The 23,722-nt window shown below is 37.4% G+C and overlaps 4 protein-coding genes and 1 pseudogene across 4 annotated transcripts in view; 4 read left to right on the plus strand and 1 right to left on the minus strand.

Annotated features, from left to right (window-relative positions):
* Positions 1 to 23,722, minus strand: part of LOC131793486 (glycine dehydrogenase (decarboxylating), mitochondrial) — a 202,057-nt gene that overhangs the window by 126,266 nt on the left and 52,069 nt on the right. The window lies entirely within an intron of this gene.
* On the plus strand, positions 1,172 to 3,158 carry LOC136277329 (BTB/POZ domain-containing protein KCTD4-like; annotated as a pseudogene).
* Positions 3,806 to 9,374, plus strand: LOC131780737 (uncharacterized). The gene is made up of 3 exons (XM_066159015.1): positions 3,806 to 5,144; positions 7,294 to 7,779; positions 8,812 to 9,374. Exons 1-3 carry the CDS (start codon positions 4,895 to 4,897, stop codon positions 9,120 to 9,122), a joined length of 1,047 nt encoding a protein of 348 aa, XP_066015112.1. The 5' UTR covers positions 3,806 to 4,894; the 3' UTR covers positions 9,123 to 9,374.
* Positions 13,485 to 16,481, plus strand: LOC131793475 (uncharacterized). The gene is made up of 3 exons (XM_066159016.1): positions 13,485 to 13,794; positions 14,457 to 14,942; positions 15,947 to 16,481. The coding sequence occupies exons 1-3, from the start codon at positions 13,545 to 13,547 to the stop codon at positions 16,249 to 16,251; spliced, it is 1,041 nt and encodes a 346-aa protein (XP_066015113.1). The 5' UTR covers positions 13,485 to 13,544; the 3' UTR covers positions 16,252 to 16,481.
* On the plus strand, positions 20,089 to 22,000 carry LOC136277253 (uncharacterized). The gene is made up of 3 exons (XM_066159017.1): positions 20,089 to 20,338; positions 20,906 to 21,373; positions 21,678 to 22,000. The coding sequence occupies exons 1-3, from the start codon at positions 20,089 to 20,091 to the stop codon at positions 21,983 to 21,985; spliced, it is 1,026 nt and encodes a 341-aa protein (XP_066015114.1). The 3' UTR covers positions 21,986 to 22,000.

The raw sequence follows: 23,722 nt of genomic DNA on the forward strand, positions 1-23,722 counted from the left end.
TGTCTTTACTGCGTTTAAATATTCTGAAGATATCATACAATCATTAAAAAGTTTGGATAAAACCACGGGCTATGCATATTTTGAAAGAGTACGCTGCTTAAATATTTGTTTTGACGTCTCTTGACTTTCTTCCTCTGTCTCGGTTCTGAACCAATTTTCTTCTGAGACACCTTAATTTACGCATTTAATTTAAAATCGAACTATAACGAATGCATTCGCTTTACGAGAAAAAAATGGTGGAAATGTACGGAGAGCTTTTTCGATAATATGCAGTCTGATTTTGAAGTGTTAAGTGCTAAACGCGTTTTCATTGTTCTGTTCTCAGAAAAAGTTGTTCTTTATCGTCAACCAAGAGAGCCTGTAATTTTCTTCCGCAGTTCGTAAGAAAAGGCAATTCAAACTGGATATTCAAAAGTTTAGTATTGCATTTCCAATGAAGAGTCGTTTACTTGCGCGCGAATGAGTAATTCCTTCATTTTGAATATGAAAGTATCAGCTTCCGTCACGAATTATATAAAATTTCACGGGCTAGTTTATCTTTACCCCTTAAGTGTTTGTCTGCCCTACCAAATAATCGAACACCGACAGTTTCCTTCACGGCATCTTTCCTGTCAATTTCCATAAATGATAGATGCACAGCAGCTGGTTTCTAACATAGATTATAGATGCCTTTGATTAAAAGATGAAGACTGAGTCCTTAGTTTGCGTATTATCACAACTTTTCAGACCAATTGAAATCATTAAACAGACATCACTTTGTAATATGCTAAGTAAAGTTCAATACATGGATCTTTAGTCATGGTCTCTAGACTTGTCGTGAATTTATGACCACCGACATTCAGTTTCAACATCTCTGAGAATAATCGACGTTTAAATACAAATAGAAATTTGATAAATTTTAGTTTGATACGCTTGTGGCTTAAAATTTAGCACAAACTTTAGAATTTATCACTTGAGATTCGTGTTTAACTCAGCTTGCGTTCTCTTTTGTAACGTGACAAGACAAGTTCAAATGCATTCTACCATGAGAAATTGGAAAAATTAGAATTACAAATATGGGAATCTAAGGGCTTACAACTATTATCACTGGGGCAGAGCGGTCACGCGAGGAAACAGATCATTCTAATTCAGTACTGCGTCGTGAAATTATCTTGTCTCTTGCGGAAGAAAGATGTCGTCATTTCGTAAGTCGCAGCATGTAGAGGATTCACTCAGCGATGGAGGCTTTGAAGAACTCTACAAGCATATTGATGACGTCCACGACATTCTGAAGCGGGAGACGAACAAGCTTCGCAAGGAGAAAGAACCTTTTGACGAGGTGGCGAAGAAGCTTGAACATGTTCACTTCTCGAAGATGTTGAAACTGAATGTCGGCGGCCATATCTTCATGACAAAGTCCAGAGACCATGACTAAAGATCCAGGTAATTTCACTGTTACTTAGAATATTACAAAGTGATTTCTGTTAAATGAACTTCGATTGGTCTGGAAAGGTTTAGTCGTCTTTATGAAGACGTATTCCGAAAACATGGTTTTTAAACATACGAAAGCCAAATGTTAGTGGTTTAATTTTTATTAGACAGAAACGTTTACACTAAGGAGGTAACGATGTACTAAAGGAGAGAAATGAAGAATAAAGAACAACTAGAAGCCCGACAAAGTCTAAACGAAACTTGAACCTTTAAGGAAGCTGAAACTTTCACTCTGAAAGGGTTTGGCTCTAGGAGTCACTCATGCGCAAATGAACGACTCACTCATGTGCAAATTTTGTAATCAAAGACGTTGATCAATTACTTGGGAAAACCAGCTGCTATGCCTTTGTCATTTGTGGAAGTATAAAACAAAGAAATTAGTGACGGGTTAGCAGCTATGATTTGTATAAGTACTGTCAAAATACGAGCGAGGCCCTGGGGTGGGATTTATAAGCAGATGATTTGGTTAAGGTTCGGCAAGGTATCAGTTCGACTGTTCTGTAGGGAATACAAACGTAAAAGGGGCACGGATAAACTAGCCCGAGTAATTTTATATGATTCGTGACGGAAGATAACACTTTATTTTTAAAAGGGTCTGTCTCAAGGAATCACTCATTCGCGCGCAAATTAATGACTCTGTCAATTTTGTTAATTTTGTTCAGAAATGTGCTTCTAAACTTTTGAAATATCCAGTTTGAATTTTCCTTTTTCAATGAATTCCGGAAGAAAATTACGGATTCTTTTGGATGACGGTCAAAAACAGCTTTTTCTGAGAATTGTACACAATAAATACGTTTAGCCCTCCACGCGCTAATTTCAGACTGCATGTACTCCACAAAGCTCTCCATACATTTCCACTTTCTTTTTCTCATAAAACGGATGTGTTCGTTATAATTCGATTTTAAATTCAATGCGTAAATCTAGTTTTCTCAGAAGAAAATTGGCTTAGAACCGAGGCACAAGAAGACAGTCAAGAGACGTAAAAATAAATATTTAAGTAGCACTCTCTTTCAAAATATGCATTACCCATAATTTTATCCAAACTATTGAATGATTGTTTAATATCTTCAGAATGTTTAAACGCATCAAGAAATAAGGAGAATGTTTCAATCACCCCTAGCTCTCTCATTTATCACAGTGGGAGTGCATCCCGAAGATATGTATACATGCATGTGTTTGACTACATTAGCTGATTTCTTAGCGAAATATATTTTTGCTCCTTATCGCAGGTTCCATGTTACACGCCATGCTTTCAGGCAGATTTGACACAAAGTCTGGCGAGGATGGATCTTACTTCATTGATCGAGATGGGACCCACATCCGGTTCATCCTAAATTATCTGCGCACGGGGGAGCTTATCGTCCCTAACGATGAGATCATTCGCCGAGAACTGCTGGCAGAAGCTAAATTTTATCACGTTGAAGGAATGATAACCGTGCTGGAACGAGCAGTATATCCGTTTAAGGATTCAGTGATTCTCTCGTCAACTCAGGGGCAGATTCTGATGAATTGGTTGAAGAACACACCAGGCTTTTCCAACTACGATGAACTTGTATCGAGCTTCTAGAGATGGTTAGTGTTCTTCCAACTTTCACTCCTGTTGTGATAAAAAAGGGCCAACAACTACAGTGATCGAGAGTGGAAATAACATATTTGGAGGATATAGTAAACTGACAAAGTTGGGATAGTGGTAAGTTCTAAACACTGGCTTAGTTCTCTCCTATCAGTTGATCTCAAATCCTTGTCGGAAAATCACGAAGAGAAACTCGAATAATTAATGCTAACAGAGTATTTACAAAGGCATAAATGTCCCCCAACGTTTGAGTGTACAGGAGAAGTTTGTTCATTTGTTATAAATTTCTACCTTAAAGATTTGAAGCACATTAAAATTTTGACATCAGATACAATCAACAATTAGGTTCTATTCTGGTTTGTGTGTTCGGTCATAGAGGACATCAAAATGAGTTGAGAACAGGAAATGGCAAATGACCCATTTTGTTTCTAAATCAAGTTAGCTCTCTGAATTTTTTTTTATGCATTGCCAGCTGGGTGTGTCACACACGTGCAGTGCCGGTAATGAATCTACCAGGCTCACTTGGGACTCTATCAGTTTATCGCCTGATTAGAACAATTTATTTGCAAGAAGCTAAGAAAATTTCAGATCTGAGTTGGAGAATGTTCCCTCCTTTGACCAGCTCGGTACAGCTGGGAGACCGCTGAACTGTGAAACTGGCAGATAGTCGGGGGTTAATTCGAGGCTCAGACCGGACCATACCTAGGTTCGTTAAACAATCAAAGGAATAGCGCTAACCGTCTGTCATTCTCTGCGTATGGAACAAAAATTTAGGGGACAAGAAGTTGGGATTTTTGTACACCAGGTGCGTCTTGCCCGAAGCTGCTCTCTAAATAAAAAAATATAGAAAAAAAAACAAAAACAAAAACAAGCGTAACGCATGGCAATTGGGCTGTCCACGTTCAAAATGTTGATCATGCGTTTTTTTTTCTCTTAACAGTCTTGGCACTGTGCGAGTGGGCAAAGGGCAAAGACTATATGTCAAGACAAATCTGTCTATCCCTGTCGTGATACTGCCTAGATTTCGGCCAGCGGTTAGCATATTACTAGTACCAAAGCCACTATATACAAGAATGGGCATCTAATAATTATTCACCTGTGGTGTGATTTACTCTCCTGAGTTCTGTTCTGTGTGCTTTGAGATAAACGTGTGAGTTTTTACGCCTCTAATCCCTAAATATAAGCCAGCAACATATGTTAGCCTCATTGTACTTGTTTTATGAAATAATTCAAGACCGAGCCGGCTAGATTTTAATCCTGTAGCGCAATAAGGAGCCTTTCGAACAATCTTGCGTATTATTTCTAAACTGAATTGAAATGCTGTCATTAAAAAAGAAGAGCAACATAACATTCTGCTTTATGACTGAGCTACGCAAAATTAACTAATTTTTTCCGTGTCGATAAACTCTAAACTAATGTGTAACTGGCCGGGTTCTCTGAGTAAAACTATTTCAACTCCTGTGCAAGTTTTTATGAACTATTTTCAAGGGGATTGTATCCTGGAGATTTTTTTCGCGTAAATGCTTATGAACAGTCCAAGTTTTGATTCAACTTCGATCGTAAGAATGAAAAATTTGTACGCAATTTACCAGAACCAAGAGTGAAACAGCATCAAGAAGCATTTTAAGGACGTCTTGTAATCAGTGATGAAAGTAGGGTCTCCTTGTGGCAACACTTAATCGCGCATGCTCCTATTTTTAGACATGCGTGTGACCACTCAATTATACATTGCTTCCGAGAAATTGAATAAATCCCGGAATCGACTGCTCATGTTAACTTTGCATGCCTGAAAAGGCTCGGTAATATCACTTTGTGCTGCGCTAAGGTGTCTTGCTGTTCTAGTTAATCAAGATGTCTTCACCGAGAGAGCTCGAAGAAGTGTCCGAATTACCCTCCGATGAAGCTTTCGAAGAAGTGAACAAGTACATTATAGGTGTTTACGACATTCTGAAACAGGAGGCGAACAAAGTTTACAAGGAAAGAGAAGTGTTTGATGACGTGGCGAACAAGCTTGAGCATGTCCACTTCTCGAAGATGCTGAAACTTAATGTTGGCGGCCACCTTTTCTCGACGAGTTTGTCGACCGTGAATAAAGATCCAGGTAACTTAGGTCATGTTTCTTACATTTAAAAATACATACAGTAAGAATCACTGACTAATAAGAGCTGTTAAAGGATCTTGAAATTAATTCGAAATATTGTTATGCATGGTGTCACATTGTTTGGAATCACAATGAGGGTCAACTATAATTGCTTTAAAGGACAAGGTCACTCAAAAAATTGCATATCTTTTGTAGCCACCAATAAATATTTTACACTAAGCCGAGTTAGCTACCGTTTTTTCAGTTTCCAAAGTTGCTCTGATCTTAATGAAAACCCACTTAAAAGTCGCCAAAGTGCACCGCCATTTTGAATAGGTAATTAGCTTAGATATGACCACAAATCGTCCAACTTTTCATTACCCCCGCCTATGTCGACGGTTTACCTTTCGATCGTGGTCACGACAGTTCTTAAATGGTATCGTTTCAAGCCAAAACGAGCCAAAAGTGTGGAAGAAAACAATGACTAAGAAGGTGAAATGAGTAATCTACGCCAAGAGCTACTAACGCCGAGAGAGCGCATTCGCTGTCAGAAATAACCAGATTTGAAAAACAAGACGGAGGATGCAAATAACAAATAAATATACGAAAGATCGTCAGCCATCATGAGTGAATACTTTCAACGGAAAGTGGTGTCTTTTCGCTTACAACAAGTTTTGGAAATGAGCTGAAACGAACTAGGTTTATATTTAACTCCGTGTATTTGTTGATGTCTCAATGTGACTGATGTATCTTTAACTGCAAGCTTTCCTAGTTAATTATTTTTTTAAATTGGATTCGGCACTGATGCAATGAACAATCTACGCTGTCCACTAGTTTCATTCAGTGGATAATGTTATACCAAGTAAGTTTCAAATAAGGTGTCATCGGCGGTAAAAGCAGAGTGTGATTATTTTAAAAGATTGTCTAGATTAAATTTTTTAAAGTTTATATTTGACAGATACGAGAACTAATCTCAAGAGTAACCAATTGGGTACAAAAATGCAACAGGGTAAAAAAAACTGCATATCCTGGATATTCTAGTCGCATCTTTCTATCAGGGCTTACATTTTGGCATAACATTAATAAGTTAGTCTGAGATGATTAAATTAAGATAGAGCATATTTTATGCTTGTAACTTACCGACATGACAAGTAAAAAAAAACAATACAACCAGCTAATTTAAGTTTTTTTTATTTGGATTTGAGGTGTACGATGGGGGTAGGGAACGGGGAAAAGGCAAAAAGACGCCTGCCCGAAGAAGCTGTTAAAATGCTATAGACCCCCTGATTAGTTACACTGCACTGAATTTCCAGAAATAGGCAGATAACCAACAAAAATTACTGTTCCAGGCAATTGTTAATATCTTTGTATAAAGGCTGGTCCTTGCGTAAAGAAAGGAAACTTCGTTTTTAACATCACGTGTGGCAAATTTTAGTTTGACGGCGACTTCTTTGTTCGAAATCCTTTATTCAGGGATGATTTTCTAAGAAGAAATTAGATGCTAGCTTCTCTTAGCTTAGAGTCAAAGGATTAAAACCAGTATGATTCCCATCTCCTTTCGCAAACTCCTTGCATAGTTGTAATGACTTAGGATGAAATCACCTAATTCTCCTCTTCCAAGATTTCCATAGATCTACCAGATATACTGTTGATAAGCTGCATAGAGATAGTGACTAAAGATCAAATAGGTAACTTAAAAAAAATTAAAATTAAAAAAACCAAAACAAATAAGCAACATTTAATCATAAAATGTAAGAGGAACAGAACAGCATCGTTCTCTTGATTGTACATTTTCATTAGATCAAGATTTAAAATACATGTATTTAGGATCTAAACGGCTTCACGTCATAGTGATTGCAGACTTTCCATTCTCGATGTAATTTGAGAGAAATCATGTTAGTAATGAGAAAGTACAGTACATAATGTATCCTGAAGTAAATCCTATCAGCATTACTCTTACCGATTTTGCATTGGTGAAGGCACGGATGATCTATTATAGTCGTGGAAGCCCACTATCGCAGTTAGTAACAACACTTGATTTAAGCACACGGCTAAAAATTCCTCCTTCTTTAAAATATACGAAACCCTCGCACTTTGCCTAGCAGCAAAATAAACGGTATTTGACATAAGCTGATTTCTCGGCGAAATATGTTTTTGCTCCTTATCGCAGGTTCCATGTTACACGCCATGTTTTCTGGCAGATTTGACACAAAACCTGACGAGGATGGATCTTACTTCATTGATCGAGATGGAACCCACTTTCGGTACATCCTGAATTATTTGCGCACGGGGGAGCTTATCGTCCCTAATGACGAGATCATTCGCAGAGAACTGCTGGCTGAGGCCAAATTTTACCAGTTCGAAGGAATGATAAACGAGCTGCAACCAACGCCATTAGAAGATCCAATCCAGACTGTGATTCAACCGTTCAAGGATTCAGTGATTCTCTCGTCCAATCAGAGGCAGACTTTGATGAATTGGTTGGAGAACACACCAGGCGTTTCCAACAGCGATGAGCTTTTGTTGTACCAAGCTTCTAGAGATGGTTGGTATTCTAACAACTTTCACTCCTGTTGTGATAACAAAGGGCCAACAGTTACAGTGATCGAGAGTGGAGATAATATATTTGGAGGATTTACTGAACAAAGTTGGGAAAGTAAGTTCTAAACACTAACCTACTTCTTTTCTTTCAGTTGTTCTCAAATTATTGTCGGATGGTTACGACAAGGATGCTTAAATAATTATAATGCTAACGGAGTATTTGAAAAGGCATAAATGTCCCCCAACGTTTGAGTGTTCAGGAAAAGAATGTTAATTTGTTATAAACTCCCACCTTGAGGATTTGAAGTAGATTAAAGATTGGACAATAAATACTATCAACAATTGGACTCCATTTTATTCTGTCTGTTCCGTCGCAGAGGACATCAAAATGAGATAGGAACAGGATAATGGCAAATGACCCGTTGTGTTTCTAAATCAGGCACCGAATTTGACATCACATTACGCACCCGCGCACGCTAAAACATTTGCAGTGTGTTGTTTCGAGTGTGACTAATCGTCGCGTGTCGCGGCTCGCGCCTTTCCAAAGATCGCAATTCATTATAAATTGTCGCGGCGCGCTACTATAATTAAAACACCGTTGTTTCCAGGAGAATCTCCACTCCTCAGCCTTAGAAATTTAGAGACCCTCTTGGACGTTCATCAAAAGAAAATATAACTTCAAAACGAATGTAAATTCCAAGGGAGGGTCTCTGTTTCTGAAAATGTTTATCCTTAGTCTTTCCAAAATTAGGAACTTTTGCTTCAGAAAACGGAAAGGCAGAGGGCGCAGAAACGTGATGAACGAAATCGAGTTCAATATTAGTGCCAGTAAGAGGCCGTCAAGATTCCAATATAAAATTATTTCGGAAAATTGTTTCAAATTTGAGCCCCTCGCTGTACAAATAAAATGAAACAATTTTGTGGTGACGTCCTCTGGTATGTCTGTGCTCTTTCAGATTAAAGGCAACCACCATTCGCGCGACGGGTACATTTAGCTCATTGCACAAGACCTTTCCTCACCTAACATTAAGGCTCTATTCAAAAAAAAAAATTGGTGACTAGTTATTGGATAGCAGAACAACGGAATTTTAAAATTGTCAGATTCTGTAAGCATTCACTTTAACTGGTTAGCTTGTTTTTTGTTTAGGTAGTGGATCATACAAAAGTGCAGAAAACTCGTTTCTGTTCAGTCTTGTCAACCCGAGTGGTCTATCACCAACAAAGATGCCTTTGAAGAGTGGACAAGAAGGATATGCTATGTATTGTCATACTGGCTATGGACCAACATTTGGAGGTGAAAATTATCATGATCTTTGTATTTTCAATACACCAAACTGCAACAATAACTTTGCATATTTGAATAACGCTTACCAATGTCCATCAGGACAAAATGCCGAGACGTTTTTAACAAGAAGTGAGACATTCAGGGTGAGTGAAATGGAAGTTTATAGGTTATAGAAGGAAAACAAGATTTTTTCCTACGACTGAAGCGAAAATGGTTTATAAACTACTGCCTCTCGTTCATTTTCTTTGCCAAGTCATAGTTGCACCAATACTGTTGACTTGAAAAAAAGAAAAATCAAACTTTAAGGAAAATAGTGATGGAAAAGATCGTAATGTGTGTTCTTTTGGTTTGATGAATTGCTAAATTGTTTAAATAGTTTTTTAAAATCTTGATTATTGAGACCTTTCCACTGTCTATAACGCAGATGATGTTGCGCAAATGTACATGTTCGCACTTTTGTTTATACACAAATGTTTGTGGAACTAAGGTTTAAAACCATTGATGTTAATAAAAAAAACCATCAAACAGAGTCTTTCCCATACTTTTGTTTTCGTTATCACCCTGTCTTTCTTCCCTTTTTCAGAAGCCCCGGCACTCTGTATGCACCACAGGTAACTTTTCGACCGTATTTGACAGGAAAGGGAGAGGGGGGGGGGGGGAAGAAGCTATTCCCTTTCATAAAAGCAGTCAGAATAATGCTCTCGAAACTTGCAAAGCAATCTCTCGACATTGTCAGCGGATAGTTCAATTGCGCAGCGACGAGCATTTTGCTTTTAAAGAAAAACCCTGATGTGCACGTGAATTGGTCACCGTTAAGAGATTCTCCAGATAATCTTTCGAGTATTGTCCCATCGTCAGAGCTAACTCAAAACGTCAGCTTGAGAACATCTCAACGGTGGCCGATATCCATTTTCAACAGGTACTGACCCATTGATTTTAATTTTCACATTTAGTGAATCAGAGGTATTGCTTTATTGGGTATCACCAGGAAACCTTTACGCAAGTGTTATTGTTACCTTTTTTTTTCTTTAGGAAGCATTTTTTACATATGATCTAGAGGTGTCTGGAAAGAAAAAAAGTCTTGAAAAATTAGGATCTTTAAAGAAAACATTGAATATGTGGTTCCAAAGAGACCTCTCCATCGTTGGTAGGATAAACATAATTAAAACGTTAGCACTTTCAAAACTGGTCTTTATCTGCAGCGTCATGAACACCCCTTTAAAGACGTAAACAAGATGACGTTCGACTTTATCTGGAATCACAAACCCGCCAAAATCAAAAAGACTACCCTTATCGAGCAAAAAACAGCTGGTGGCTTGAACATGAAGGATTTTTCTCTCTTTGACAAAGCGCTTAAGTTAAACTGGGTGAAACGGTTATGCTCTGACTCGGATGCTCCATGGCAGTACATACCAAAATCGCTCCTAGCCGATGTTGGCGGCACAGAACTGTTAAATGTAATTATGATTATAATCTCCTTGATCTAGACAACCATCTTCCTGCTTTCTACAAACAGATCATTTTTTACTGGCAGGACATCGTAACGGCCACATCTAAAAATAAAAATGAGGTTCTCTCGCAGCCAATCTGGAATAACCGATTTTTAACTGTGAATAAGAAAATGGTATTCTTTCCTCATTGCTATCGAGCAGGAATAAAACAAATCTGGGACCTTTTTTACTCCTGTGAGGGCCATTTCCTTCCATTTAATTCTTTTTGCAATAAATTCAATGTAAAATGTAACTTTTTACAATATTATAGCATTCTTTCTTCTATTCCCCAAAATTGGAAGAAAATATTGCAAGAAGGTTCCAAAGACCCAGTTATGCCTCCCACCTCAATCTGTTCACTGTCATGCAAGACTATATACAGTATGCTGCTTAACCTTAAAGATCTTCCTCCCCCAACTTCTGAGAAAAAACTTTTAGAGTCTGACGCCGAGAAAAGTGACTTGACTAAAATCTACCTCCTATCATTCAAAGCCACGAGAGAAATTAAATTGACGATGTTCCAATACAAAATCATTCACCGAATTTTACCAACGAATAGCTTGTTACACAAAAATGAAAAAAGTTGCCTCGCCCTCCTGTCCCTTTTGTCCTTCTGAGTGTCAGACCCTGTGGCATTTGTTTATAAACTGCATGCACGCAAATTCTTTTTGGAATAGATTCCAGGAGTGGTACTCAATCTCTAGTAATACGAAACTGCTGCTGTCGGAACTAGAGGTTATGTTTGGAATTATTCGCTGTCGCACCTGCTGTTTAGTCCTCAACCATCTAATTATTTTGGGTAAATACTTCTTATATGTTAAGGTTTTAAATACCATAACGTACCAATTCGATGATTTTGTCTCACTTGTGCGCGAAAAAAATAATCTAGAATAATATATTGCAGTCACTTGTAAGAAGGAGAAGGAATTCAGGAACAAATAGAAAATTTTTTCGTCTTTTTAAAATTGTATTGTGTCCTTTTTCTTCTCAACTTTTGTATTTTGATTTGTTTCTTTTCGCTACCTATTTATTTAATAATCTATTAAATTCTAGAAAATTAATACCCTATGTATTTTAATTAACAAACAAAATTATTTTTAGTGACTCGAACAATTAACATGCAAACAACGTAAATAGATCAATTGTAATTAAATTTGACTAGTGTTATTGTATTGTAATATAAGTATTGTAAGTAGTGCAAGTTAATGTAGTGTAAGCATCGTGTAAGAAGTAAGTATAGTGTAAGTAAATATGAAAGTATAATATATAGAAAGAAATAAAAATAAAAATAAAAAATAATAATTGAAAAAAATGAAATTTAAGGTAGTTAACATGCTTCCAACGTGGCGGCGGCGAATGGAATATTATTCAGTTCATTTTCAAATAACAGCTTACGTGTTAAATAACGATTTAAGATATATGAAATTCATATATGTGCACTGCTGTGAAGAAACGAATATAAGAGATCCTCGCAGCTTAGTTGCGAGGGTCTCTTATATTCGTAGATTACGAGTTGATTGTTACGCAATAGCGCGGTGGACGACACTCTTGGCACGGAGCTATTTTTGAGCATTTTTAAAAAGCCTTACTAGCTTCGGTGAAATAATCTTTTTTTTTTTTTTTGTAAAATTCATTGTCATCTTAGTTACTTAAGTTTCTGGAAGATTTGTTATTCTTGAAAATTTAGCCAACATTTTTCATTTTGTAATATTGACTAAATCCTTTTCATCTTCTCCACTATCAATAATCCTTGTTCTTCAATATTTTATTTTAACCTTTTTACCCTAACAAACTAATCTTGTGAGCTTACCTTTGAATTAAAGATAACTTCGAAAGTTGCCAAAATAACTTAGTAGTCTGACGTAGCTCCCTCCTGCTCTGGAAATTTAAGCTTCACATCTCGATGAAAACTCGATCAGCTAGAGAGCTTGGCTCAAAGGCTTTCTTCTGTTAAAAAAAATAATAATAATAATAAAATAAAATAAATTATGATCTTCTACCTTATAAAACCTCGTGAAAGGTGAGGTATTCGTATGGAACTTCGTTCCAGACATCGTCCTGAGATGATCATTTCGACATCGCAAAGATTTAGCACGTTCAAGTTTGTGCCATTGATAAATCCGGAAAACTACTTAAATTATCCGTGTATTTTGTCGATTTTTGTTGAATTTGTCCGTTTTATTCAAGATGCCAAAATCGGGCGTTCCCAAGAACATAACGGCAAGCACAATACCCCACAAGTTTCAAGGAAGCAAAGCAAAGGATGGCACCTCTTTATTGTTTAGTAACTTTCTTAACATTGACTGCAGGTCCAGATTGCATGACAGCTGATTGTGTGCAAAACTAATAAAACAGTCTACTTAATTAATTAATTAAAGAATTAAATGTACGTTTTGTAGTTGCAGAAAACAATCGTGTTGTAAAGCCGAAATGTTACCAGTAAAAGAACTTCAGCTGATAGAAATTTTAAATTTCTCATCTTAGGCTGTGGATACAAAATTCAAGTGAAAAGGAAGCCAACTGTGATTAATGCTTTGAACAAGTCAAGATACGTTTTTTTCGTCACACAACAAGTTACATAACGTGAATATCATTCTTCTTGATGCCTTTCCCGGTGTCACCAATGCCTTTCCCGATGCCTCCGTTGGTTAATAGAGCATTAAAAGTATTGTTCCAGTTAAAGCTTGAGGAAAATTGCTTAACTTTTTAAGTAGCGAAGTGTAACTTGGTAACATGTCGGCTTTACAACACGATTGTTTTCTGCAACTACAAAACGTACATTTAATTCTTCTTGGTACCTTTCGGATGTCACCGATGCCTTCATTGTTTATTAAAGCAGTAAAAGATATATGTACAATCAACACTTTTGAATTGCTTAACATTTTATTTAGCGAAGTAAACTGTTTACACTTCGGCTTTACAACACGATTGTTTCCTGATACTACAAATGATCTGTCTATATATGAGGTATGAAAGTTGTTTCACCACTGACCACTCGTATTTGGGTCGTTTTTTCTATCCCCGCTCGTCGCCCGTGATGTAGTAACTCCCAACTGAATTCAAGTTAGTGCGTCGTTAAATTGTCTTGTCTCTCGCAGAAGAAAGATGTCGTCGTCGCCTAGGTCGGAGAATGTAGAGGATTCACCCAGCGATAGAACCTTTGAGGAACTTCACAAGCATATTAATGACGTCCACAACATTCTGAAGCGGGAGACAAACAAGCTTCGCAAGGAGAAGGAAGCTTTTGACGAGGTGGCGAAGAAGCTTGAATATGTTCACTTCTCGAAGATTTTGAAACTTAATGTCGGCGGCCATATGTTCACGACAAGTCTAGAGACCATGACTAAAGATCCAGGTAATTTGACCGTTACTTAAAATATTACAAAGTGATATCTGTTAAATGAACGTCGAAAGGTCAGGAAAGTTTCGGTGATCTTTGTGAAGACGTATTCCGAGAACATGGTTTTTAAAACTACGAAAGCCAAATGCTGGTGGTTCTATTGTTTGGTAGCCGAAAATATAAACAGCAAGGAGGTAACGATGAACTAAAGAAGAGAAATGAAGAATGAAGAACAACTACTAGTCCGACAAATTTTACATAAAATGAGAACCGTGATGGAAGCTGAAACTTTCACTTTCAAGAGGTTTGGCTTCACTCATGCGCAAACGAACCAGTCTTCCGCTTTTATTCAAAGGTGCTCCTAAATTAATAGAGGAAACCAGTTGCGGTACATTTGCCATGTATGGAATTGACTGAATAAATTCCATAAAGGAAGTTGCCGGTGTTCGATTATTTGGTGGGCAGACAAACGCTAAAGGGGCAAATATAAACAGCCCGAATATTTTATGATTCGTGAGGGAGGTGACACTTTAACTTTTAAAGGGTTTGGCTAAAGGAATCACTTATTCACTCGCAAATTAACGATTCAACTAGAAATGGTTCACTAAACAGTGTACAAGCACGTATTTGACATAAACTGATTTCTTAGCGAAATATGTTTTTGCTCCCTATCGCAGGTTCCATGTTACACGCCATGTTTTCAAGCAGATTTGACACAAAACCTGGTGAGGATGGATCTTACTTTATTGATCGAGACGGAACCCACTTTCGTTACATCCTGAACTATCTGCGCACGGGGGAGCTTATCGTCCCTAATGACGAGATCATTCGTAGAGAACTGCTGGCAGAGGCCAAATTTTATCAGGTCGAAGGAATGATAAACGAGCTGGAACCAACGCCATCAGCAGATCCAATCCAGACTGTATTTCAACCGTTCAAGGATTCAGTGATTCTCTCGTCCAGTCAGGGGCAGACTTTGATGAATTGGTTGAAGAATACACCGGGCTTTTCCAACAGCGATGAGCTTTTGTTGTACCGAGCTTCCAGAAATGGTTGGTATTCTTCCAACTTTCACTCCTGTTGTGATAACAAAGGGCCAACAGTTACAGTGATCAAGAGTGGAAATAACATATTTGGAGGATATACTGAACAAAGTTGGCATAGTAAGTTCTAAACACTGATCTAGTTCTCTTCTTATAGTTTTTCTCAAATTCTCGTCGGAAAATTACGACAAAAATACTCAAATGATTAATGCTAACAGAGTATTTGAAAAGGCATAAATGTCCCCCAATATTTGAGTGTACGGAGGAAATTTGTTAACTTGTTATAAATTCCCACCTTGAGGATTCGAAGCACATCAAAATTTTGACGATGAATGCAATCAACAATTAGATTCCATTTTAATTTGTCATTGTTCGGTCGCAGAGGACATCAAAATGAGTAAAGAACAAGAAAAGAGCGAATGAGCTATTGTGTTTCTGAATCAGGCACTGAGTTTGACGTCATATTACGCAACACTTGCCCGCGCACGCTAAAACATCTACAACGCTGTTTCGAGTGTGACTAATGTTTGCGTGTCGAGACTCACGCCTTTTGAGTCGCGGCTTTCCAAAGGTTGCAATTCATTAAAAATTGTCGTGACGCGCTACCATAAGTAAAACACCAGTGTTTCCAAGGGACTCTCCATTCCCCGGCTTTAGAAATTGAGAGACCCTCTTGGACGTTCATTAAAACAGAATATAACTTCAAAAATAATGTGATTTCCTTGCGAGGCGTCCATGTTTCTTAAAGTATTGTTGTCTTAAGTATTTACAAAAATTAGGATCTTTCGCTTTAGGAAACGGAAAGTAAGGGACCTTGGGAATGTGATAAACGAAATCGAGTTCAAAAGAAGTGCTTGTAAGGGGTCGTCAAAATTCCAAAGTTATTTCGGAAAATTGTTTCAAATTTGAGCACCTGGTTGGACAAAAAAAATTGAACAATTGTGTGGTGACGTCCTCTCAAATGACCGTACATTTAGCTCATTGCACAACACCATTCCTTACCCAACACTGAGGCTCCATTCAAAGAAAGTGGTGACCAGAAATTGGATAGCAGAACAAAAAAATTAATATTGTCAGATTGTGTAGGCATTAACTTTAACTGGTTGGCTTGTTCTTTTGTTTAGGTAATGGATCATACCAAAGAGCACAAAACTCCTTTCTGTTCAGTATTGTCAACCCGAGTGGTCTGTCACCAACAAAGATGCCTTTGAAGAGTGGACAAGAAAGATATGCTATGTATTGTCACAGTGACTGTGGACCAACATATGGGAGTGGTAATGACCTTTTAATTTGCAATGCACCAAACTCTAACAACTGCTCTACATATTTGAATTTCACTTACCAATGTCCATCAGGACAAAATGCTGACATGTTTTTAACAGGAAGTAACACATTCAGGGTGAGTGAAATAGAAGTTTATAAGTTATAGACGTAAAACGAGTTTTTCTTCGACTAAGCAGAGAATGGTTTGTAAACTACTGCTTCTCGTTCATTTTCTTTCACAAGTTATTGTTACACGAATACTGTTGACCTGAGAAACAGAAAAAACAAAACAAAATAGTAGCAAAAATAGTAATGGAAAATACCTTGATGTGTGTTCGTTTAGTTTGATAAATTCCTGAGTTTTTAAAATAATTTTTAAAAATCTTGATTATTGAGACTTTTCCACCGACTATATCATAAATGATGGTGCGCAAATGTACATGTCTGCAATTTTGATAATTTACAAATGTTTGTGAGGCTTAAAACCATCGATATTTTAAATTAAAAAGATCATCAAACAGATAGTTTTCCCATACTTTTCATTTCGTTATTACCCTGTCCTCCTTTTTCAAAAGCCCCGGTACTCTGTATGCACGACAGGTAAATCTTTCGACCGTAATGTTACAATATTGAAAAGGTATAGGGGAGGTGGGAGGAAGCTGCTTTCTTCTTATATTCTCTTAAATGAAAACAGTCGGAATAATGCTCTCAAAACATGTAAAGCAATCTCACAGGACGTTGTCAGTGGATAGCTCCATTGCAAAACAACGAGCATTTTGCGCCGTCACTGTGTTTTCGAGGAAAAACATGGCGGTCACCTCAGTGAATTGCCAAACTCCGTCAAGCTGGTTAGTTTTGATTTTCTCAACTGAACTAAAGATGTGAATTTGCCACCGTTGAGGGAATCTTAAGATAATCTTTCGAGTATTAGCCCTTCGTCAGAGCGAACTCGAAATGTCTGCTGTTGAACATTCCCACGGTGGCCAATATACATTTTCAACAGGTGCTGACCCATTGATTTTAATTTTCACAAGTAGTGAATGGAGATATTGCTACATTGGGTACCACCAGGAAACCTTTATGCAAGTGTTGTTTTTTCCTTTTTTTTTTTTTTTCTTTAAGAAGAAGTTTCTATGTTATGTTAAGAAGAAAAAAAAAAAAGAAACTTAAGGTAGTTAATATGCTTCCTGTATGGCGACGGATGGAATATCATTCAAGTCATTATCAGATAACATATTGTATGGTGATTGTTACTCAGTAGCGCAGTGGATGACACGGTGCTGTTTTTGAGTATTTAAAAAAACAGGTAAAACAAAAAAAAGCAACCAAAAAAAAAGATTTTAATTAATTCCATTGTTATATCAGTCAATATGCAATAAGTGAAGACAAACAAAAGAGAATAAGCCGCCGTTTAACAAAACAATGTCCCAAAAAATCCTTTATTTAGCTGAACTTTTTATCTGAACTTTTATTATTGTGAATAATGAGAAGAGGCCAAAAGATAGCAGCAGAAAACATTTACTTAATTAAATCGACCCACTTATAACGAAAGCCCGAAGCTCGCTGATTGCGTAAAACCGTGGAGAAGTTTAGACCTCGTGTAAACAACCGACCCAGAGCCTTTTATTCACCAAACCCTTTCAAACCTAAACAACTGCAGATTCTTCACACGGTAACGTCAAAAGACCAACTCATCACGTACCTAGCAACCGTGCTGACAAAGACAACGCGGGCGCAAAGTAATGTGCCAGAGAGAAAGAAAGTGATGTCTGAAGAATTGCAAAGATTTGTTCTTCTTGGAAATTTAACCTACATTCTTCGATTTTTTAGTTTTCAAACCTTAATAAAATCTTCATTATCATTCATCCTTGTTCCCCAATATCAGTTTATATTTACCACCTCAACGCGTTCCGCCCTAACAAACTAATCTTGAGAGCTGTCCTTTGATTTGACGATAACTTTGAAAGCTGCAAAAATAACTTAGTGTGATGTAGCTCCCTCCTGTTTAAGCAATTGAAGCTTCACATATTGGTGAAAAATTCACCTACAAAAGCTTGGGCTCGAAGGCTTTCTTCTAGCAGAACAGTCTTATCGTCTTCTACGGAATAAAACCTCGTGAAAGTACATACGTGTTTGCTAGGTAAGGTCTTCGTATTGAACTTTGTTCCAGGTACCGTCCTGATGTATTCAATTTGACGTCGTAAACATTTAAGTGCACGTCCAAGTTTGTTCGTCCGGAAAACTAGTTAACGAATAAAGAAAACCGGATTAAAATTTAACCCAGGGTTAACGCTAATCTGTTTTCAAACAACTGAGCTGGGGACCTTTTCCTCTATCGTTTGCTGGGTAGTCTTGCGCGGTTTATGATTTCCTGTGAATTCTCCATGCTTCCATGTGGCTCCATCAGTAAATCGCTTAGCTCGAAAATTTGATCTGCAAGAAACTAACAAAATTTCAGTTCTAATTGTGGAGTTTGCTCTTTCGTGTGACCATCTCGGTTCAACCGGAGGACTGCTTGACCACGGGCATGTTCGGGAGGTTGCAAGTTCTAGATTAGACCCCACTCAGGGTTGTTAGAAAAAAATTTCCACCTTGTGATGTCAGTTGATGAACAAAACATTCTCTCTTCTCTCAAAGTATCGATTTTTCCGTAATTTCCTGAGAACTGAGCGCATGTTTTGGGCTAGAAGAGATTGGGACGATTGCACCCAAGCTGTGTCCTACCTGGAGATCTCGAATATGAAAAGAAACATCACACCAAGCTGTTCCTGTTTAAAACGTCCATCAAGCGTTTTCTCACCTCTGGACTGTGCGAGAAAAATGCGTTTTTCATTTTTTCATGCGTTTATCTTTTCACCTCAGGACTATGCGAGGGAGAAAATCTATTGTAAACAAATCTGTTTATCCCCGAATAAAAGTGCACAAAACTTAAGCCTTGCTGTAAATAGTTATTTTACAAAAGAATTAAAAAACCGAGCTGGTTGAATTTTCATCCTAGATCGGCGCTAATAAGTGCCTTTCGCACAGCCTGTTCCTAATTTACATAGTATTTTTACAGTGTAAAATGTAGCAATTAGAGAAGAAAGGGAGTACACTGGTCTGTTAATGAATTACTTAACTAACTTTTGCCTTGTTGATAACGCAAACATATTTAAATGGTCCGTCTGTGGGACCCACTCAGGAAATTTTTGCGTGGACGTATGCGAATACTACATTATTTAATTCAGCCCCCTTTTTGCTAACTTGCAGAATTTGATCTGAAACTGCTAAGGAAGTCTTCTATTCTGTGAGGAAAAAACAGGTTCTTAAGTGTGTCGACGCGAGTGCTTCATTTTGTATGATATAGGTTGCGTGTTGTGTGACCATTCTAGTAATAAATTTTGCATCGTTTCCAGAAGGATTCCCGGCATCAATTATTCACGTTACCTTTACATACCTGAGAAGACACGGTAACGTAACTTCCCTCAGCGCTAGTAAAGAATAATTTATTTGCAAGAAGCTAAGAAAATTTCAGATCCGAGTTTAGAGAATATTCCCTCCTTTGACCAGTTTCTACTTCATGATTGACCTACGCAAAATTGACCAGTTTTTCCCTTGTCGATAAACGCTTAACTACTACGTAACTGGGTTCTCTGTGTGAAATTATTTCAAATTCTCCTCAACTATTTTCAAGGGTATTGTATCCAGGAAATTTTTTTTCTTTCGCGTAAACATTAATGAACAGTCCAATTTTTGATTGAGCTTCGATCGTTAGAGTGAAATAACATCAAGAAGCACTTTGAGGAAGTCTTGTCATCAGTGATGAAAGTAGGGTCTACTTGTGGCAACGCTTAATCGCTTATGCTCCTATTTTTAGAAATGCACTCAAGTAATAAATCGTGCATTGCTTCCAGGAAATTGAATGATTCCCGGAATCAATTGTTTGTGTTAACTTTGCATACCTGAAAAGGCTCGGCACTATCTCTTGCTGCGCTAAAGTGTCTTGCTGTTCTAGTAAATCGAGATGTCTTCATCAAGAGAGCTCGAAGAAGCGTCCGAATTACCCTCCGATGAAGCTTTTGAAGAAATAAAAATGCATATTAAATGTGTCTACGACATTCTGAAACAGGAGGCGAATAAAGTTCACAAAGAAAGGAAAGCGTTTGATGAGGTGGCGGACAAGCTTGAACATGTCCGCTTCTCAAAGATGCTGAAACTTAAAGTTGGTGGCCACCTTTTCTCGACAAGTTTGTTGACTATGAATAAAGATCCAGGTAACTTATCCATGTTTCTTACTGTTAAAATACATAAACTAGGAATAACTGGCTGATAAGAGTTGTTAAAGGATCTTGAAGTTAATTCGAAACACTATTATGGCGTGACAGTGTTTCGAATCATTGTGAGCGTCAACTATAATTGCTCTAAGATACATCGAAACCATAAAATTGAAGTCGTTTTGGTAAGAAAATGAACTGATTAGTTGGAGGGGGCAACTTAAAAGCAACGAGGATAATGAAGGATGGTAAAGATTGGGTCTGATTGCAATCGACTGACGAACTGTGAACGTTCGGACACGATGCCAGAAGTCCAGATCATAGCATAAATCCCTTGCTTAAATACATATGGACTTTCACTCACCATGGATCGCTCACGTGGAAAATTAAACGTCATACACGTTGGCTGGGCATCAAAAGTGAATGCAGAAACGGATGAAGATAAAAACAAAAGGAAAGTCTTCCATATAATTAATTTACCCATTTATTACCTTATCTCAATAATTCCGACGTTTGTCGACTTGAATCAAATGTAACTAACGCCAATTTGTGTGCTTATTCATCCAGGTTGCATGTTACATGCCATGTTTTCTGGAAGTTCTGACACAAAACCTGACGAGGATGGAACCTACTTCATTGATCGAGATGGAACTCACTTCCGGTACATCCTGAATTATCTTCGCACGGGAGAACTTGTCGTCCCCGATGATAAGACTATTCGTCATGAACTGCTGATTGAGGCCAAATTTTATCAAGTCGAAGGAATGATAAAGGCGCTGACACAAAAACCCGTCAGAAAAACCGCCTTCGAGGAGTCTGAGATCCTCTCAGCAGACCAAGTCAAAAGTTTGGTGGAGTTGTTAAAGAACTCCCCAATCCTTCACAGCGTCAGTGTTGAAATGTTATATCGAGCTTCTCGTGATGGCTGGGCTGCCTCCAACTTTCACTCCTGTTGTGACAACAAAGGGCCAACAGTCACAGTGATAAAGAGCCGAAATTACATATTTGGAGGATATTCCGAAGTAGAATGGGATGGTAAGATTGTAACGAAAGATATTAGTGTCGATTAATGACTTGTCTCTGTCTCTAATGGTTAAAATATCTGAAGAGTCTTAACGCAGATCGTATCCCGGCGAGTTACTTGATCGAAGTATAGAAGTTGGAGCTTAAAAAATAATAATTCATCTCCGATAGAGTGTACATGACTCTTGAAACCCTGTGTCGTTGAAGCAATTTAAATAAAGACGGTCTGCCAGATTACTCTTAGTTTTATTTGTTGTAAACCTAGTTGTAAATCCACTAGATATGAAGGTGTGTAAATCGCATTTGTATTTTCAAGGTTCTTCAGGGTATAGAAGAGCACAAAACTCGTTCCTATTCAGCCTCGTCAACCCAAGTGGTCTGCGACCAACAAAAATGCGCTTAAGAGCTGAACAGGAAGGATATTCTATCTGGTGCAACAGTAGGTATGGCCCAGTATTTGGAGGTGGCAATACTCATGATATCCTCATCCACAACGCACCAAATATTACCAATTGCACCACGACCCTCAACAATACATATCAGTGCGCAGTGGGAAGCACTTTTCTGACAGGAAATCAAAGCTTTCGTGTGAATGAAATGGAAGTTTTTGGATTCGACACTTGATAACGTCTGTTATTATATGACTGGAGCATATTATTAGACTGTTATTCATGGCCTTTACGTGTTATATAATAGATAATTCATGTAGGTTAAAAATAACAATCAAACCCTTAACAGGTTTTCCGTTTTAAGAAGTTACTTATTTGTACTTCTTTGGCAACTGTGATTATAATCAGTTCAATAGAAGCCCCCGTCATTATTTTATTATTATTAAAATTTCTAGCACTGTACCAAAGACATTGAAAAAGTGCTACAAGAAGATCGTCACGAGGCAGATCAATAAATAGATAGACAACGCGGAGGAAGAACTTTCTCTTTTGCTGCATTTATTTGGAATTATGGATATTCTAATAAGTCGAATTTGCGGTAATTAATTTTATTTCTTTGGGTAACATGAGGATTTTATTTTAAAAAATACTACCAGCTTTAGTTACAGCTTGCCCAATTCTTAGCAGGTTTTGCTCCACATTATACTTTTCTGCACTCCGAGTCGTAGTTTTCCACTCCTTCCAATTACTTCTTACAAGAGTAAATTTACATTTTTTTTTTCAATTTGGTCTTGTACCTCTAGCTGGTAGGATCTTCACAGGCTTAGAAAATACTACCGGGTAGAGGTACAGCTTGAATATATAGTCGACTTTGCCCAATTTTTACACAATTTTCGTTGAATTTTGCTTTTTGGCATTCTATATAGTCTCACACTACATCAGCATCACTTTGTCAAAAATATCTTCCTGTTCCTTGGTCGTATACCTCTAGCCGGTAGGATCTCAAGTGGCTTAGAGAATACTACAGGCTTGAGGCGCTTCGTGCATTTACTTTTTGATTTATGGAAAAAACCTTTCTACATTCCATGTTAGTCTTACACTGTTGTGGAGTCACTTCATAGGTATATTTTCATGCTTTGCCGTCTTAATCATCTTGCTAGTAGGATCTTGCATTACTCACAAAACACTACCATCCAGAGGGGCAGCTTATGTATGTGAAGTAAGCTTGAAATCATTAACATTGTTATGTTTTAAATGAATTGATAAAGTTGATAAATTTTAAACCAGCCTGATTTATATTTTCTTCAGTTATGGATTTATTTTAATACAAATATAACCAGTTTTAGATGACTTTGACTTGAAATTCGTTTAAGACTTAAATATGTCAACCAGATTTATTGAAGTTTGTTATGTAATTCTATGCTTAAGTATGAGTGGAATTCCGTAGTAAGGAACGGTCTCTATTTTCGTGATGTTTGTGTTTGATTATTGAAGTATTGTTGAGAAGGCCAACCATTGTCTGAAATACTAAAATCAATTCATCTTTAGGTAGTCCTAGGATAACATGATTTTAATTCACGAAATTGACATATTCGCTATGTATTTTTCAGTGATATTTAACAGCATGTATCACTATATGAAAACCTTAGGGCAAGTTTTTCTTGAAAATATAGAATGATCATCTACTATATATATATATATATATATATATATATACAGAATTATACAATTATATAAATGAGTTTAACCTGTGCCTGTGTTATTTATTGTATTTTTTAAATAAAAATGTCTATTATTATAAAGAAATCAAACCTTTCTTATTCGAAAACCAACCAGAAACCCTTTTCTTATTGCCAAATAATGCCTGCTCTAGTTTCAGCTGATTCCCCATAGAGAGACATTTGATGCTTATAGCTTGTGTGTTGATTCAGGATGTAAATGGCTTCCGTTTCGATCAATGAAGTAAGATCTA

This window comes from Pocillopora verrucosa, chromosome 12 (assembly GCF_036669915.1).
Source record: "Pocillopora verrucosa isolate sample1 chromosome 12, ASM3666991v2, whole genome shotgun sequence".
In the NCBI taxonomy this organism is placed as follows: domain Eukaryota; kingdom Metazoa; phylum Cnidaria; class Anthozoa; order Scleractinia; family Pocilloporidae; genus Pocillopora; species Pocillopora verrucosa.

Bases quoted from the DNA above. Each gene is read 5' to 3' on its own strand.
- LOC131780737 (XM_066159015.1), top strand. From the start codon at position 4,895: ATGTCTTCACCGAGAGAGCTCGAAGAAGTGTCCGAATTACCCTCCGAT. The intron at 5,145-7,293 runs GTAACTTAGGTC...TCCTTATCGCAG, and splicing joins GACCGTGAATAAAGATCCAG to GTTCCATGTTACACGCCATG. The intron at 7,780-8,811 runs GTAAGTTCTAAA...TTTTTTGTTTAG, and splicing joins TACTGAACAAAGTTGGGAAA to GTAGTGGATCATACAAAAGT.
- LOC136277253 (XM_066159017.1), top strand. From the start codon at position 20,089: ATGTCTTCATCAAGAGAGCTCGAAGAAGCGTCCGAATTACCCTCCGAT. The intron at 20,339-20,905 runs GTAACTTATCCA...TTATTCATCCAG, and splicing joins GACTATGAATAAAGATCCAG to GTTGCATGTTACATGCCATG. The intron at 21,374-21,677 runs GTAAGATTGTAA...TGTATTTTCAAG, and splicing joins TTCCGAAGTAGAATGGGATG to GTTCTTCAGGGTATAGAAGA.
- LOC131793475 (XM_066159016.1), top strand. From the start codon at position 13,545: ATGTCGTCGTCGCCTAGGTCGGAGAATGTAGAGGATTCACCCAGCGAT. The intron at 13,795-14,456 runs GTAATTTGACCG...TCCCTATCGCAG, and splicing joins GACCATGACTAAAGATCCAG to GTTCCATGTTACACGCCATG. The intron at 14,943-15,946 runs GTAAGTTCTAAA...TCTTTTGTTTAG, and splicing joins TACTGAACAAAGTTGGCATA to GTAATGGATCATACCAAAGA.